The 18,707-nt window shown below is 43.5% G+C and overlaps 1 protein-coding gene across 21 annotated transcripts in view; it reads right to left on the reverse strand.

Moving 5' to 3' along the window:
* The window catches only part of OBSCN (obscurin, cytoskeletal calmodulin and titin-interacting RhoGEF), a 200,480-nt gene that overhangs the window by 163,216 nt on the left and 18,557 nt on the right, over positions 1 to 18,707 (reverse strand). For 20 of the 21 annotated variants that reach the window (XM_068405372.1, XM_068405382.1, XM_068405375.1 and 17 more), the window contains exons 4-11: positions 16,410 to 16,670; positions 12,130 to 12,432; positions 10,786 to 11,052; positions 9,566 to 9,841; positions 6,014 to 6,286; positions 2,489 to 2,764; positions 1,476 to 1,751; positions 517 to 792 (exon numbers count right to left, since the gene is read on the reverse strand). In XM_068405372.1, the coding sequence (XP_068261473.1) occupies positions 517 to 792; positions 1,476 to 1,751; positions 2,489 to 2,764; positions 6,014 to 6,286; positions 9,566 to 9,841; positions 10,786 to 11,052; positions 12,130 to 12,432; positions 16,410 to 16,670 (2,208 nt within the window). The remainder of the gene's footprint in view (positions 1 to 516; positions 793 to 1,475; positions 1,752 to 2,488; positions 2,765 to 6,013; positions 6,287 to 9,565; positions 9,842 to 10,785; positions 11,053 to 12,129; positions 12,433 to 16,409; positions 16,671 to 18,707) is intronic. The other variant, XM_068405371.1, reaches the window with a different exon arrangement.

Below are 18,707 nucleotides of genomic sequence, written 5' to 3' on the forward strand. Positions count from 1 at the left end.
CAGGAGGCAGGGAGTGAGTTGGAAAGCTGAACCCATTCTCCTACTCTACAGCCCCAGTAGGGCAATGCATCTGGAATGAGTCTCCATGACAGCTTCTTTCTCTAGTTGCCATTTACCTAACACCTCAGAGACCCTAACATATATCAAGCCTTACTGTTATACTCTCCCCCCCAGGCTGAAACGAGCCCTTCCAAGAGAAAGAAGAAGAGTGCAGACATCAGGCAGACACCCTACCACCCTTCACCATGACACTGCTCTGAAATACACTGAGAACCAGCTGCGTTGCAGAGTTTTTCTGGTTACAGCAACATGTTGGGATAGAGAGGTGCAATCAGTACTTTCCTTCTCATGGCCCTGTTCCTACAGAGATGGGTAGCTCCCAAAGTCTTTCAAGGATGGAGCTCCCCGTCTTAAAGATTTTATAATGCTTTACCTAGAAGATATATAATAATTATAATATTCATTTTTCTAAATATTCCAGAAATAGGAAGGCTGGGCCAAAGAATCTTCTCTCACCTGTGACAACAACCTTGAAGGTCAGTTTCTGGCCAGCAGCCTCGCAGGTGTACTCCCCAGCATCTTTCTTCTCCACCTGACCCACCACCAGGCGACGCGATTTGCCCTCCGACTCCACCTTGAACTTCTTGCTTGAGGTGATCAGTTTCCCTTCCTTGTACCATTTCACATCGGTCTTCTCCTGGGCCACCTCGCAGCTCAGTGTGGCGTTTTCTGATAGTGCAGCTTTCACCTCTTTCTTCACTTTGTCCTTGTTGACAAATGCATCCTCTGCTTCTGTAGGGTGGGAGAAGCAATTTAAAATTTACACGTATATTCATGCTGTCCAAAGTGTCCAAACCCAAATGAAAAATGCTGCTTATGACAACTCCCACAGCTCTGCCATTTTGGAATGGTCCCACTCACAGCTAATGTACACTCAGACAAGACATGGTCCTCTGTACAGCCTGAGGACAACACATCAGCCATTTCTGAGCAAAATGAACCAATACCTCAGGAGTTTGGCTGCTTCTTGTCTCCATGATTCCACAAGAAATCTGACTTTTTGTTCCTTAATGTAATGCACAAATAATCTCCCAATCATGCCACTGGGACCTGTATGTAAGCCTTGCCCATGCTAGGTACTTCTTGAGCAGACCTATTTTCTTACACATCTGGGAGCTGACCCTGTCTTTATCCCTGTAAGTCACAACAGCATATGTAAACTTGTTTAATTTTTCTTTACTCTTAAATTAGAAAACAATAAGGACCCCCGAGTGGGATTCATCTCACAGATTAAGACAGCTACCTATAGGCATCTGTGTGATAGTAGATGCACACAAGTTGGTTGCCTGATCAACGTCAATACTCAGTGAGGATCTAGGCTACACAGTCCCTGGAGCCTCGAGAGTGATTGATTTTGCTCTGTTGTAAAGACAAGTCATGGACCACTCCGTGATGAGAACGAACATATCTCTCACCTGTGACGACAAGCTTGAAGGTCAGTTTCTGGCCAGCAGCCTCACAGGTGTACTCCCCAGCATCTTTCTTCTCCACCTGACCCACCACCAGACGACGCGATTTGCCCTCCGACTCCACCTTGAACTTCTTGCTTGAGGTGATCAGTTTCCCCTCCTTGTACCATTTCACATCGGTCTTCTCCTGGGCCACCTCACAGCTCAGCGCGGCGTTTTCTGATAGTGCAGCTTTCACCTCTTTTTGTACCTTGTCCTTGTTTGTAAACACGTCTTCTGTCTCTGTAAGAAAGCCACGATAGACACACATAGCTTTTTGCAGTTGTCTTCTCCAGCATTTAATCAAGTTCCCCCTATTTCACTATACTTGCCCATTACAGGTAGAATCATGATGGCCCATTAAGGCAAGAAAGCACCTTCATCTCTGTTTTGCTGATAGGAAGTAAATAGGTGTATGGGAATTCTGGGATAAATTTTAGAAACTCACAATTTGAACACATATTTGAACCTGCGACTTAGAGCACCAACATGCACTGCCTGAACCCTCCTCCATCTTCTCTCTTTTTCCTCTTCCTACACCTCTCCAACCGTTCCAGTGAATCAGAAGGGAACAGCCCTTGTATCCTCATATCCGGGAACCATTACTCTTTTTCTGTCTATTTATGTCACTCAAATTCAGTAATTCTCCATCTAATCAGAGCTCTTCAAACACTTCCCCCTTCCCTTTTATCTACCCCTGCACTCTGCAATAGCCTCACACTATGATTCTGCAGGAGTTTTATGCAGACACACCAGCTAATCATGAGAGGTGCAGAAGTTATCATCCTTGCCCATCATTTTTTGTGGTTACAATTAGCCATGGATGCAAAAGTGTATGTATAAAATGTTGATATGACAGTTGGCTGAAAATCAAGTCCTATGGTTGAAATGTTTCACCCCAGAGAGAGGTGAGATGATCCTCCGAATGTAAGATACTACCCAAAATTCCTTTATCTTTGGTATTTCTAGCATTTTCTCACCTCTGACTTTGACTTGGAATGTTGTTCTGTCATCCTTCGTTTCACAGGTATAGCTCCCTTGGTCTTGCTGCGTCACCTTCTTGATGATGAGCTTGCGGTGTGTCCCCTGGGAGATGACTGTTGTCCTCTGGTCCTGCTTCACCTCAGTTTGATCTTTCTTCCATACCACGGCTCCACTCGCAGTTGACACCTCACACGTCAGCTCAAGGTTTTCAGAAGGACGGACTGATATTTCTGGAGTTGTTTTGGGCTTGTTGACAAACTTAACAGCTTCGTCTGGAAAGAAAAAGAGAAAGCAGTTTATGCCTTGATTTAGGTTTATCAGCACAAGGTTAAGATCAGTACTTACTGATCATTATTTCATTTCTAGCCACACTCGGGTGATCAAGGTTCACCTTTAGAGGTGTAAATGTACATACGTGTGCACGGTACTATTGCAGTGCAACTATGACAGACTGTTAACAGTTATGGCCATAAACTGTGGTTACGAGTCAGAAAAGGCCCTCCTGAGATATGGCAGCGTTATCTCTACTGGGGAACTCATTGTCCAAGTTTTAAATCATCCAGAGAGTTACTACATAATAGTCTCCAGTTTGGTATTGATGAATCCTTTATACTCTATCAGCCTATTAGGTCTACACTGTGATGTTAATACCAGCCTTATTAAGTTCTAGATAGATGTGGATCTATGGCTACCTGGCTTCATAACCAAAATCCACCTAACTAACTGATGTGTATCCATTTGCTGCTTCCCTTTCAGAAGTCAGGCATGAAAGCTCTTACAGAGCACAGACGCAGTGGTTTTTGTTACCAGAGTTGTACGTGCACAGAGCCATGAGCAGCACCTGCCCCAACACCATGAGACCATAAAGCCTGACGTGTGCTTTAATTCACAGCTCCTGTCTCATCACACACATGAATGTTGATGCCCGACTTTCTGATAGACAGTGCAAACTCCTTCTCTGATCTTCAGATAATTGCTCTCAGTTACAGTGCAATCACATTAATCTCTCCTACATCCTTCTGGATCTTTTAAATCAAGCTGAGATGCCCTCAAGTTGCTGACACTTTAATCACCACTCCTTGTTTCTGATTTCTGTAAAGCTCTAGGGAATATGTATTGATGCCTGAGTCTACAAACAGCTTTGAAAAGATCTAAGAAGTCTCAGAAAATCTTGTTAGAAGTGATAAGGAGCCGCCTTTTACATGTTTCTGAGCCCGCTCCTGCAGTCCCATGTTCACAAGATGATCAGTCTGACTGGACTAATTCTTCCCCAGGCCAGATCAGGGTACATATGGGTTAATCTCATTGATAAGATGTTATCCAATTTCAAGGGACTAAGTTAATATATGAGCCAATAATGTCACATCTTTCTGCTGAAACCAATCTTCACAGTAGAGAACTCACAACTGCTCACAACTCATATAGCTCAAGTGGTAGTGGTTCCTGCTTCGATACCTCAGCTCAAACTCTGCTGACTGCACGGACTGGTGGCCACACGTATGAGCTGTGCATGCACACACACACACACAGCGTGTGTCCTGTGTGCAGAAAGAATACAGCATTTTTATCAACTCAGGATTTGAAAGTGTAAAGGTAAAAGCAAAGGCAGCTGAGTGGAGACAGGCACCTTGAGTGTAAATGTGAGCAAACTATCCAATCCACCCTATCCCTAAGCTAACAAGCAATATTTGATGACCATGTCAGGTATTTCATACCCTTCATTCCATCAAGCCAGCCCTTGCCTGAAGAGCAAGCTGATGGCTGTCAGTTACAACCAACCTCAGCTTAGTATTGCATTTCTTTTAGCAGCAACTGTTGCTTTCAGTCACTGAGTATCCCAAGGACAATTGCTATGCTATACCCATACCAGGCATGTCTGTGGCATCAGAGAACAAATATTTCATTAAAAATTGTAATCATTGGGACCGATCTATTTTTAAAAAAATTATATGACCAAGGAAGGATAGTCCCTCCAGAGTCCTGAAGGTCAAGATTAGTGGAGTTACTCATTACAATAAAGACAGATTACTTCCCTGCCCTAAGACCATCCCCTGACTGTGCAGTGCTTCTTCTTAGCATTCTGGAAAGTTTTTATGGTGACATGTGAAACAAGGTGGACATTGTCCTAGCTAAGGTTTTGTTAACAGAATTTAACTCAATCCTTGTTCATCAAAAAGTTCATGGGGATACACAGTTCCTTAGCAGATACCAGCTTTCTTTGCCTGAGCCATGTGACCTTTTGTCATAGGAGTTACAGGTGAGATTCTCCTAACCTACACATGGTCACCAAAAAGTTAGGTATCCAGTCTCAGGTAATCATGCAGGCTTCCTCTGTACTTGATGTTCAGACCAAGGCAACTCCAGAAAACTTTTTAAATCTGTCTTAGATAGCTCTCATCATACAGCATAAATCAGATGGTATAAATTGCCCTTTGTGGGTCAGTTCAGAGAGAGCCTAGTTAGCTCTTTTAGATCAATTTTTCAATGTGTAAAGTCAGGGACTAGGAATGAGATTGCGTAATGCTGGATTCTCAATCAAAGAGAACTGGAGGCAGGATGCAGCGTGACTGCCTGAGCAAACACCAGTTGTAGACTGGAAGTAATCCCTCCAGCTCAGTAAACCCTGTAGCAACCCCCTCAAGTCCAGTGCTGTGCTAGATACTGATTTTAGTTAGCTCATGGACAGCATCATAGTCATATGGATGTACCGTTACAGGTGACAAGAACTCAGTTGTTGCCTCTCTTAAATTGCATTGTACTGCAGCACGTAGACACGCCATGAGAAGCTTTCAGTAGAGTTTCAATTAGTAACTTAGGACTGGGTTAAAAATTAGGCTCAAGTCATTAGCCAGAAAACCACTTTTAGAAGAAATGTTCCCATCAGGCTATGCAAATTGAATCAGTTGAATTTCACAGGTATTGAATTTCACAGATTAATTCTTGCCTCATTTTATACTCTGGTTCCATCCTAGACTGGAACAAACATTTCTCTTTCGGGCTTGACCTGACAGCCACATGCTTTACCACGTGCTTTAAGCTGATGGTCATGTGCCATGAACTAATGGCTTCACTTACAGTATCGCAGGGAGATGTCTCAGAGATCACCGTGTCCTTTGGGAACAGCTCTCAAAACCATGAGTTAACCTTGTCAAAGGACACAGGGCTTTCACTGTAAGACTTTAGGACCACCTCGGTCAGGAGGTTCAAAGACAACACACATGCTGAGGCAATCCTTGAGCTAAAAGAATAAAGGCCAGATGGGGCTTTCAGCCTGTTCAACCAGTGGGGTGTTTGAGTCATGACTCCAACCCTAGTAAAAGCTTGTGCTGACTTGAATACCTAACAGCATCATTATATTATTCAGCCATACTGTGGATTTGCACAAGGACCACAGTAAGGGTCAGAGTAGTGTGAAATCTTGGCCCAAAAATCTGGCAATTTACAAGGTAAGAGAAGCATAATGAACAAAGTCCTGAGTTTTGACCACAGATCTTGATCCCATACTTGCATCACAAACTTACCTGAAACTTTTAAATCAAAAATTAGAGTGTCATCTCCAATTTTACAGGTGTATGTTCCTTCATCTTCTTTCGTCACAGCTGAAGCCACAAGTTTATGCAGCTTTCCTTTGTCTTCCATGGTGAATTTCTTGCTGGCTGTGATTTCTTTGCCATCTTTGTACCACTTAACCATGATGTTGGCCTCAGAGGTCTCAGAAACAAATTCAGCCTGTTTTCCAGCGATGGCCCTGATAACTCCTCCACTTTTCTCTTTGTTTATGAAGTTTGCAAGTGCTGAAACAAAATATAGACACACAGCGCTGGTAAAGAATTGTGGGGACATCAGAAAATATGTTACATCTACATTAGGTATTCATTTATCATAAGACTAAATATGCATGTTTAATTATGGATCTAATTACTAGATTCTAATGCAGAAGCAACCAAATTTCCAGCCTTTATAAACCATATATCTGATTATCACATGTCCAAAAACTAGAGCACATATACAACACAGGAGGCTGAGTCAAGGGGAGAGGAAGCCCTAGGCAACAGGGCTTTAAGAAAATATCTAAGAGAGGTGAGGAAAGAAATGAAACAGGCAAACTAGAGGGAAAGCAATGAAGGTTATTCAATCATTGTGTTGTAACCACCTGGCAAATAAATTGACTCTGAAAGAGGTTAAAATATAACCTAGATAAAGCAAATTATATTAAATTAAAAATCTATACAGATATCACACAGGACTGAAATGAAAAGAAATTTCTTTCTGGAAATTAACTGTATCATAGAAGAGAAACAATAAATCAGGCACCATATTAATATGTAGTAGAATAATTGAGTCACCAATTGCCTCAAAGCAAAGATTCAAAAACCCACCAACATCTCAGCTAAAAATGTGAGCCTAAAATCACAGTCCCATCTTCCTCTAATAACAGAATTAATTTTCAAACATCTTCTTAACATATTATTTTAAAACACACACAATCAAGTCACTTTGTTGGGACTGTGCAGTCAAAGCTACTAAAATCAAAACCTTGATTATGTATGTGACAGAGTCTGGAGACCTAAAAATGAAGAGTGAATTGACTTGCCAAGCAGTACACAGGTAAGAAAGAAAAAGAAAACCCCAGTCCCAAATATTACCCAATCCAAGACTAAGAAATACCCAATGAGCAAATAAACAGAGAACGGGAAGGGAAGGACATGATGGTGCAGCCAAGGGTCTCTCCAGTTCTGGTCCTCAAGGGACTCAGTTCAATCAACAGCTTCTGGGAGGGACAGGAGCTTGCATTTGACCTCTCCCTGTCCCTACCAGCCCTGTTTTCTAGGATTTACCAAGTCTGCTTATTAGAAGCAATATCTATGGGTAAAGAAGTCATACCAGAAGCATTTAAACCACGGAAAACCTCATTTTTTATTGTTTTTTCTTAAGGCTTCTGTTTCCACTTGTTTCTCTAATGACTCATAATGGTGGAGCTTTCCCTTCAGTAGGACAACACCACTGTCTTTCTCTTCTACCCAACCACCTACGCCCATGAAGCCTGCAGGGGCCAAATGCTACTGAGATGTCTACTTCTCCACCAGCATTACTGGAACTCAGTTCACAGGTTAAAGGGTTTGGGAGGAAGAAGAGAGAGATAGGTTCCTTCATGCACCTTCCACTTCCTTAGAAAACCAGAGTGAAAAATACAACCACGGCAGTCTGAAGGAGACTTCTCAGATGTCCCATTTCAACGCAGGAGGTCATGTGTCAGGGGACGTCTGGCACGTGAAGTCTCATGGCAGTAGAGGCACTGCAGGGATAAATGGCAAGAGCATTTTCTAGCGGGGCTCTTTTGGGCAGGAGGCCCAGCGAGTGACACACCTCTGGCCGCGGCTCGGCATGGTGGCCTCTCGGCAGCCACGTGATGCCCATGTGCCAGACACAGCTGACCTGCACATCAAATGATTCGCCAGCTAGCTGTGTCTGATTTACTGGAGGAACAGATAAAAGGTGGCGATGCTGGAAGGTAAAATACTGGGACAGCATTTGTGAGCCTCATCCTACAAGGGTGAGATGTATCAAAGCTGATTCTCCAGGAATCAAGCTACAAAGAGCAGACATTTAAGTCACAGCTTGTCAACACAGATTTTAAAATAATAGCATCAATTACTCATTTGACAGTCACATTACAGTGAAAGGCACACGGAATCATCCATCAGCTAATACAATTAAATCTGTGGGTAGATCTGCCAGTGTGAAAAACAACGTTAAAGAGGCAGAGAGAGAGAGAGAGGAAAAAAACCAAATTAAGAGCAGCTGCCAAGCGTAGAGAGCAAATTCCTCCCTCCAGAAATGTAGACACGTATTTGATTTTTTTTCTGCTCTCTTCATGCCTCTTTTGAGTTTGCTCTCTGAGAGCAACCAAGCAGGTTGTGAAATGCAAATTCACACACATTACTCTGGGGGTTTGCTGTTTCTACAGAGACCAAGGAGGGCGAGAGGCCAGCAGGATAAGGTGATGAAGCACCTCATATGTACTCAGTGCAGAAACAGTGTGATCATTGGTGGGAAGAGGGTGAGGGGTGAGTTACGGGACAGAACCCAGAAATCAAATGGGTTTACAAAGTGAACTTGTCAGTTCAAAGCAAAATAGCTATGGAGCTCACTCCAGACAATGTCTGACAACAGGCTAGACTGTCTTGGAGTCAGGTTGTATACTCTGAACCTCAGTAGACATCTGCATGATACCCATGAGGAACAGTCTGGGATATACTGGGGCTTTTCAGCCAAAACCTGGTCCCATTCAAAGCAGAGGAAAATCTCCTATGAACTAGTTCACAAAAGCTTACACAGATGGGAAGGCTTGTAAGAGGGAGGCTTAATGCTGTTGGTTTCAGGCTAAAGGCTCAAGACTCCATGTCTTCGCTCTGGGCCTGGATGAGCCCACCAGCTAGGCAGCAGGCAATCAGGAGGGAAGGGACTGCCATGAGAACAAGAGCAGTCGAACAACGGGGAAGCTATAAAACAGTACTGGTTCAAATCTAAGAAATGGGAAATATTAAAAGAAAATGATGTTTTGCTCTTTGTTCTGTACAGCTTTTCATCTGAATACCTTGCAAATAATAGAAATGAGTCAGGCCATCCAATGTGCCCTGGAAAGGTCTGTTCTTATTCACAAGGGTATTGACAGAAAACAAAAAATAAACAAACAACAAAAAAAAATCCCACAATGCCAAGACAATCTTGGTCCATCAGAAGTTCAATCACAGTTGAACTAGTTCTTCAGTGACTTGTCCGATACCACATAGCAAGATTAGGGCAGACATGAGATCATGCACTTCATGTCCTGCCCCTGTGGCTGAATTTCTTTATCACAAGAGCACCTTTTCACTACCCATGGTTCAATCTCATGAAATAACACCAATTTCCCATGGAATATCAAGATGCCAATTTGAGGGAAAGCACAGCTCTTACCACTGAGTCAGTGTTAGATCTTGTGTTCACTCCCAAGTTCTCCTTCTCTGGGACCACAGACACAATCAAGGCTACATGTTGATTAATACCGAGCAGCCCAGGCAGTCACATACCTTTTACTGAAAGCTGATAGACCATTTTATCCCCTTCACAGGTGCACTCATAAACTCCAGCATCCTCTGCTGCGGTGTTGCAAATTTTCAGGATGTGCCTCTTCCCCACAGTCTGAAGTTCATGTTTTTCACTGGCCTTGAGCTCTTTCCCATCCTTCATCCACTTCACAGTAGCCCCTGTGTCCGAAAGCTCAGCCTGAAGTTTGGCTTCCTCCCGCAGCCGAGCAGAGACCTTTTCTATATCTCTGCTCTTGTTGGTAAATCTCACTGCAGCGCCTGTCAGGAGCAAAGGCCTTGTTATTTCAAGTTAAATTGGGTTAACGCGTCCCTGATACGTGTCTGCTATAGACCGTGAGATCTTTGAAAAGCTATTAACTCCTGTTCCTGCCCTCACATTCACGTCAATACCAATTTTTTCCAGCTCAGGAGACCCAATCTGGTTTTATTGCCAGAGTCACTAAGAAAAAAAAAAATGCACAACTTTCTACTGATTAATACTTTAAACATGCTTCTGCAGAGATTTTCACCCAAAGTCAAACACATCCTTCCAGAATGAATGTCTATTCATTACCTTTTGCCATGCAGTGTGGGTAGACACAGATCTTATCGTCATTTCATAGAGGAAAGCTGGAGCACCCTACTCTCAATGCTAAATCGAGTTACATGATACTAACTTGTACACCACACACATCTGTGGTAGACTAAAAAACTTGCAAGAAAAAAACTTTGTTAGCAATTAATGCTCCTTTACTTTTGAAAGAGTCTACTACAGTCAGAAAGACTAGCCGAACCTGAAGCCGAAATACTGGCTTAAGGTGACTCAGTGGTAGATCTGGTGACAGAATCCACCGACTGATGGTTGTGAAATGCTGAAGTTCATGAGCTGATGTTAAGCAGTCTAGTTCAGATCACAGAATCACAGGATCAAGCATGTTGGAAGAGACCTCTGGGATCATCGAGTCCAACCATTGCCCTGACACCACCATGTCAACTAGACCATGCCACTAAGATACCAACCAGCTGGCTAGAATGACTCACTCTGAACTCTGTGCTGTCGTGGTGAGGTCATTACCAGGACCCACATTAGTTCATATGATGCAATTTCAGGTACTTCCTACAGACCAGGCATCAGTGAAAGCCTCTCGCCCCAGTTCTAACAATCAGGTCACAGCAACTGCCCCTTGACTGGAAGAAGAAAGGGCAATGACCAAAGCAAATACCTTTTACTCTCATCTTGGTGCTGGTGTCAACATTATTGGCAACAAATTTCACTTCTGCTCCATCATCGTTCTTGGTGACGTTCTTTATAATTAGAGTGTGAGTAGTTTGGGTTCTCTTAATGATATAGGTCTCACTTTCCTGTAAGACTTTACCATTAAGGTACCAAGTGCCAGAACATGTCGTCGTAAGGTCAATAGTAAAGAGGGCATCCCCTCCAGGTACAGCTTCAACGGTTGTCAGGGGGGTTTTCACAGCCGGGACTGGTTCTGGGGGAGAAAAATAACACATATCTCTGAGATCAAAGGACACAAAACTGCCACTCTGGAGAACAGCTCTTCCTAAGAACCATGTTTTGGGGATAAACAAGACATGAGAATAAAATCCTACTGCCTTATAAAATTTGCATGCACTGAAGGCAATGCATGGTTGGTCAACGGCATTTGATTTCTACAGCTGCAGGTAACTGACCTCTGGCATTAGGGTAAGTCCTCTTTCTGCAGGAAAAGAACAACAGGCGTATTTTACTTATCTTTTCCCTAAGATGTTTAAAGGCATAACAAGCCTGAAACACCCAGGTTAACTAGAAATGTGTTATTTATTTAATAACCAATCTTATTCTCAGATTTCAGAAGGATCCTAAGGAGGCCACCCAGCCTACTAGTCACTTCTAGATATTTTAGGAAAATGCAGGCGTGTTCAGACAGCTAGGGAAAAGGATGACACAATAACAAGACACAGTATGATCAAAGTCTGTGCAGATATTGTCCAGTGTGATGAACCAAAGGCAGAAGCAATCCCATTGCACACAATGATTCTATGGGCACACTGGCATCCTAGAAATAAAGTAAAAACCCCATATTTCTCCTAGTAACTCTATGATTAAAGAGAGACTGACTGAAACATGGCTTTCATGATTGTATGATCACCCATAAATATCCTCTAGGTGCAAGTTTGATATCTCATTTATATATTGAAAATTATAAACCCATGTCAATTTTTGCTTTCATCCCAGGTCTAGAAGAAGCACTTACAGGCTTAAGGTCCTTTGCAGAGAGCTCTGCCTCTCACACAGACTGGTGTGAGATATTGGAATATAAGCATACTCACAGCTCTATCACAGCAACCCAACCACCATCACTTTGATAATGGACAGGATGGTCAGGTACCATCACTTTGGTGATGGTCAGTGGCTGAAATGAGATGATAGGAGAACTAGCAGTGAAGGGAAAAAGGTTTTGCTGTGCAATTGCTCTGTCCTCCTCAAAGTCATGGGAAACCTCTTTAGAGCACCCACGTGGCAGATCAGCACAGACTGACCCATTTCGTGATGGTTTTGTGCTCACCAAGGCGCATGCTCCCTGGGAACTCCAGGTAGGGGCTCTGTCCATAGGTGTTGACTGCAGACACTCTGAACTGGTAGTCAGCCTCTTCTGACAGGTTGCTCACCGTGAACTCTGGGACAGGGACATGAGACTCATGGCACCTCACCCAGGTAAAGCCACTTAGTTTCTTGCGTTCCACAATGTAGCCGTTGATGGGAATGGGGCGGTCCATCTTCGGAGGGGACCATGCTAGCGTCACTGAGGTTTCTGTTTTATTTTTCACCACAGGGTCAGCTGGGGGTTGGGTGGGAGGTTTTTTGGGAGCTGCACAATGTGGGGAAAAAAAAAAAAACAGAGCAAGAAGTTTATGTCAGAGTAGAAAAGCCATTGTGCCTCACTGAAAATCTTACACTGGACTAAAAGCTACTCTTGCTTAATAAACCTCCATAAAACATTGATGTGAGGTGGAAAAGCAAGAGAATGGATAGAAGATGCTTTTGGGCTGCACTACACAAAGATGTACAATACTCCTACCTCCACAGCTAAACATACGTGATTTCTACACAATATCACAACTGTCTGCACAGACAAAGAGTCTACAATGAACAATTCATGGGCTTAAATTTTCATTGCTAGATGCAGACCGACACTACTTCCTATACAGCTCCTGGGAAGAGCAGACTAACACTCAGCTTGTTAATTTCACTCAGAAGATGGGTAAAACCACCATCAGAGGTTGTTCAAAATTCTGTGCGTCAAATTCCTCTTCCACTTCCCTGGTGTGAATCCAGGCTAAATAAAACTAAAACTAAGAATACTTCAATGGGATTACTCTGGCAAGGTGGCACAATTTTGCCCTGCTTGTTAGACATCATTGCACAGTGATAGTTGCACTAATATTGTAAGTCTGCTGGTATTTATCTTCTGTCAGAATCTCAACCATACACATCCCTGCGGTCAGGAACACACATGTGCCTGAGAGAACCAATGTGTGGCAATGTACCATTGCATCACGGAAGACTGCGGTGATATTTTGCCATGCTTTACACACAGGTGTGACATAGAATCATAGAATCATAGAATGGTTTGGGTTGGAAGGGACCTTAAAGATCATCTAGTTCCAACCCCCCTGCCATGGGCAGGGACACCTTCCTCTAGACCAGGTTGCTCCAAGCCCCATCCAACCTGGCCTTGAACACTGCCAGGGAGGGGGCAGCCACAGCTTCTCTGGGCAACCTGGGCCAGGGTCTCACCACCCTCACAGGGAAGAATTTCTTCCTAATATCTAATCTCAATCTCCCCTCTTTCAGTTTAAAACCGTTCCCCCTCGTCCTGTCACTACTTGCCCTTCCTGCCCAGCAATGTAAATCCACTCCATAAAAAGCAGCCTGAGCCAGAAGTCTATGTCCTCCATTTCTTCTCGAGAACCTGTTCCAACTGATGTTAAAACATTTCAGTTCAGATCCTCAAGAGTCTTAAATGCAGACCAGCTAAATATTGTACAAGTGGGGCATTTCAGAGGTAAAAGATAGACGTGAATAAATAGTGCATGGGTTTTGGAGCTATGGAGATCTCAGTTGCTTGTTACACAGGCTTGGCTGTTCTCTGCAGCTGCTTTCACCTGGGTATCTGTCCTCTGTCCTGTGTCTGAATTTTATGCTACATCCACTCAGAAGGCATGTTGTAACTTTGTCTCTCAAGAGTGATAGCTATCATTGGGGATCTCTGATTTAGTAATTTATGCAGAGCCAGCTTTTGGGGTTGGGGAATTAATTTCAAAAGGAAATGACATAAAGACACGTCCCCACCGTGAGACCCTACAATCGAGGAGATGTGGCTGTTTTACGGTACCTGAGATCACAAATATATTCCCTGCAGGTATTTGCATAATGAAGATTTACGTTCACCCTCTCATTCCTCTTGAACCCTTCAAAAAAGGTTCAAATGTCGTTAGGATTATTCACTGTGTGCTGCCACTGATACGGTCAAGAGGCTAGGAATTATCTGATATGCTCTAGTTACACATCTACTGACACAGTAAAGGATTCATTTCAGTTAATATTGTCTATCTAAAAGGCGTCTGGTTTAAGTCAGTCAACCAGACTCCAACTGTAATCCCATGGAGAACGACACACTCAGGAGCAATTCATCACAGTTTAAGGGTGAAACAGATGAAATGAATCACATATTGTAGATACTCAAGTATTCGTGACTATAGAGAGACCCTGCATGATGAGCCTAGACTAAAAACTGAACTCTGGGACAACTGATTTTCTCTCTGCCTCAGTTTACCCATCTGTTAAATGGGCATAGTAACAATGCAAGATACTGAGCAAATAATATATAAACATTGCTTGCCTGATAAATGTTATTAAAACAGCCAACACCAATCTTGGCCAGCTAATTGAAAAAGATGTGAACATAGTACACAGGATTCTCCAAGCAGCTAATCGGACATGCATGAAGTGTAAAAATAGGAAATCTCAATGCGATACTCTTTTCCTTCATTACATAAATAGACATGTAAGTGTTTTGGGGTGCACAGTTACCAGCCCCTCGGTTACTGCTGGTCAGAGCTGGATGCCAAAGGTCTCAGTGCAGCATTAAGCTGAACACTAGACCCTGGGATCAGATCTCTTGACCTTACCATCAGAAACTGTAATGTAATATTTTATTCAGAGATCCCAGTTTGTGGGAAGGCAGCTTCTTACCTTTTTCTATTCCATGAATCAACACTTGCTTCACAACTTAAACAGCAGAGTCCGAAATCAAACTGAACTTTGCTGTTCCCATTGAAGAGGTGCTTGCTTGGATGTTACAGCTTTCCAAATACCTTAGAAACTGTCACAATGCCTCATTTTTGCCTCATTTTAGCTCAATAGCATCAGAACACCCCAACCAAGTTTAGATAACACAGCAGTTATAAATATTTACTTAAAGATTTCTTTTTACCACTCAGTAATTGCAATTTAGAGGTGGTGGTGGACGAAAAGAAGTGCTATTCTTCCCAAATACTGACTAGATTTGGTGATTTGTTTACATGCAAATTGGAACTGCAGCAGAGCCAGAAACCACACGCAGTTCTCTGCCTTAAATGGAGCAGCTTTTGCCCAGGAAATGCAATGCCATCAGAACAAAGCTTCATAAAATTAGGTAACTTCACCAAAATTTCAATTTGGGTCCAATCTCAACTGCACTGCACCTGCTGCTACTGCTCTGTCAACAGAAACCCTTGCTCAGATCAGATGTGCCAGCTGAAGGAATTCTCCAGTCTTCATATTATATCAGTCTCCCCAAGTAAATCTAATCAAGACAAAGGTCCTCTCTTTCAGCATAGCTACCAGCAATTCACAGGGTCTTCCCAGCTTTGTCATGTCAAAGAGAGGATGAGAGAGGACACGGCTTTGCTGGTCTCCACAAAAGGAAGGAAACTATTTTCAGGAGGAAGCATTTCCCCTATTTCTTGCAGTTTTTTCTTTATATTTTACTTTAATGCAAATTGCTTAAGAAGGTAAAGTCAAAGTAAGATGCTTCAAGTTTGGGGAATGCTTCACTGCCCTTGAAATGCTTCGCGCGTGTGTGTGTGTAGATGTTCCTTCACAGATGTTTTTGCTTGCTAGAATGGAAATACTCCGCCAAAAAAGTTCAGGGCACCTATCTACTTCCCCGTGATAGCCAGCACACCCACAAGCTACCCTCATGTCTCTGTAGACTCAAGACCAAGGGAAGGAATTGAATACTCCTTAACCCTCCCCTCCAAATCCTCAGCAAAGAGAGAGAGGGAGAGATAAGTGGTCCTGTTTGCTAGAAGAAGTATCATCCCCATAGCAAGCATTGATAAATGCCCCTCAGAGCTAATGATTTTAGAAAATGGAGGTCAGCGTGTAGGTGGAGCACTCGCAGCACTCTGTGTACGGTGAAGTAAGGCGACTGCAACGTATGCAACTTACTTACACAAAGTTTTCTAAGCACCTCCGGAGGGGGAGAACATGCATGTCCCTTACCCCATGTTTTACTCAGTTATCAGTTTACATTCACTCCAGCATGAAATGAGAATGGTATGGAGAAGACTTGGTGCTGTGCTCTCTCCCCAGGACTCCTTCTCTCTCTGTTTTGATCTCTCCATAACATTTCATAACGCTAGCATTCAGGCTGTTAGCCTTTTGTACTAGATATTGAACCTTCTGCTGTCCTTGGACAACAAAATTACCACAGCAGTACCTAAAACGACAGTGCTAACATGGGAGTGCCTGCTGGCTAGGGAAGACCTGACACCAGCGTGAAATAAGAGTAAAGCTTACTGGTCACAGTGAACTGGGTAGAAGTCCTGCTTTCATCAGCCAGGAAGGCAATCTCGCCAGCATCTTCCATCTTACACTCTCGGATGATCATGGTATGTTGCTTGCCAGAGCATGTGATGGAGATACGATCGCTGGGTTTCACTTCTTCTTTATTCTTCAGCCATCGGATGTTCTGGCATTCATTGTCCAGCTCCACACAGAAGATGGCTGTATCGTTTGTGAAGACTGCAGTCTTTCGTGGAAGTTTTTTAATGATGTTCCCTTTAAACAAGAAATTAATTATGATCAGTAAACAGCAGATATTAAAGTCTCTGTCAACGTTGGACCACCCAGACTACAACAGGACCAGCCAACAGCTCTCACCTAATCAAAACATTGTAGACACTGTGCAGACATCCCTAAATGAATTCCTAGACTCTGAGTTCTACAGAACAGATAATCCCAAGGACTCATTTTGGCTTTCAAAGAGAGAAAAGCAACCTTGTTTGACTACAGTTGCTCATGTTTCTAGACTACCATGGAGAGTCTGCTGTTGGGTAAACACAATGTACGTGGCCTTGCCAAGAAAAGATTTGACAGTGATATGGCTTTCGTTGCCTGCATATGCTAGGAATTCAAATTAAAACTTTGCTGAAGTAGATCAGTCTTAAACCAGACAAGTGTTTCGTCTGTCTTTGGGATTTTGCTTCCAGTTTTCAGTAAGTTACATAACCAAGATGGGAAACACACCAGTCACATGAATTAATAGAAAATACACTGAAAACCTCAAATTTCTTCTCAGAGTCAACCCAGAAACTCAAGTGGAATGAACTTCACTTATTTGTGTCCTTTCCAAGTGTCTGCGATCATTATCACTTGCTAGAATAACCTCAAAGTTACAGGATGGGACTATTCACAGGAAAGCTTGGATAAAGCATCGGGACACCACCCCTATTGGTAGATGGTGACTGGCTCCAGCCTTGAAGCAGTCCCCACAAGGCAAAAGAGCCCTCACCCAGGCAAAGCACCTAGGGCTATTCAATGAGAAGCAATGCTGAACTCCATCATGAAGCAACAGATCAGGCACATGTTTCGTCAGTAGGATTCAAGATCCCAGTTCTCTGCTCATCCTCTCTGAAGCCTGGCCACACATCTGCTCCTTGCTGCCTTCAGCAGTGTTCCCATCCCTGCAGCCCTTTGCATCCTGCCAAGCTCTCGCATTCTCCCAACCCCACCTTGCTCTCTAGAATCTTCTCCCCCAGGGCAGGCACAGGGGTCCCCCAGGAAGGCTCTGCCTCCTTTCCCTCCTGAGAGCTCCACCTGGCTCAATCACTCTCTTTTTTAATGGAACATGCTGTAGTACCATAGCACAAGCAAGCAAAACAAATACCAGCTGTCCTACCAGGGCCAAACGCGCTTACAGTGCTTGTCTGGTCTAACCCTAACAGAAGGTGCAACACAAAGATGTCTATCTGAACTCTCCCATCTCTCTGGGCTAAATTTTGCCTCTGTCTCCAACCTTGCGCACTCTCAACTCTTTGCTAATGATAGAAAAAGGAATTTGCACAAATATGCACATCACCCAGCTGTCTTGCACCAATTTATGTAGCGAAGAACTTCTGTTTTCACTGGGAATAAAGTCAGGCTTCAAATGAGTCAGGACATGTGCAAGCCTGTAGCTATGACAGGTCTCCAATTCATGCAACAGGACACATGTCAATGATACCAGCATAAGCATCATCAAAATCAAAACTGCAGGTCTTGGAGTTGCACGGGTGGGTTCTTGCTCATACAGCAAGTCAGGGAGCTCAGAACCGATGGCCCCTTCTGCAGACATGCCCGCATCTCTGATTTGTATGTCTACTCACTGTAAGACACCTACACCATACCAGGCTCTACACCTACTTGTACTTGATTCCTAAACCACTAGACTCAGAAGACTTGGACATGGATCTATATCCACATTTTGCCCCTTTCCCATCAGCTTTCCAAGCTCCAGACAACAGCTCCAGATGTCAGGGATCTGGACCATGGATCTAGTTTCCAATCTGAAACCACACTGGTGCTGACTGCAGCCTGCACCACACGTTGCACCATAAACCACAGCTGCCAAGCCAGCTTCCTGTTGTGGTCAGCACCACTCTCGGACAAGATTCATCGTTGTGTTTGCCAGACACCAGTCAGGATGTGTGTGAGACAGTGAAGGGAACACATCCAATGCTAGGGATCATGTTAAGGAAAGCCTACAGTGCTAGGCTACAGCTCAAGGACTTTGCCTTCTAGGAAGCTCCTTTGAGCATAGGTCCCCACTGGGTGACA

This window comes from Nyctibius grandis, chromosome 7 (genome assembly GCF_013368605.1).
Source record: "Nyctibius grandis isolate bNycGra1 chromosome 7, bNycGra1.pri, whole genome shotgun sequence".
NCBI classification, from domain to species: domain Eukaryota; kingdom Metazoa; phylum Chordata; class Aves; order Nyctibiiformes; family Nyctibiidae; genus Nyctibius; species Nyctibius grandis.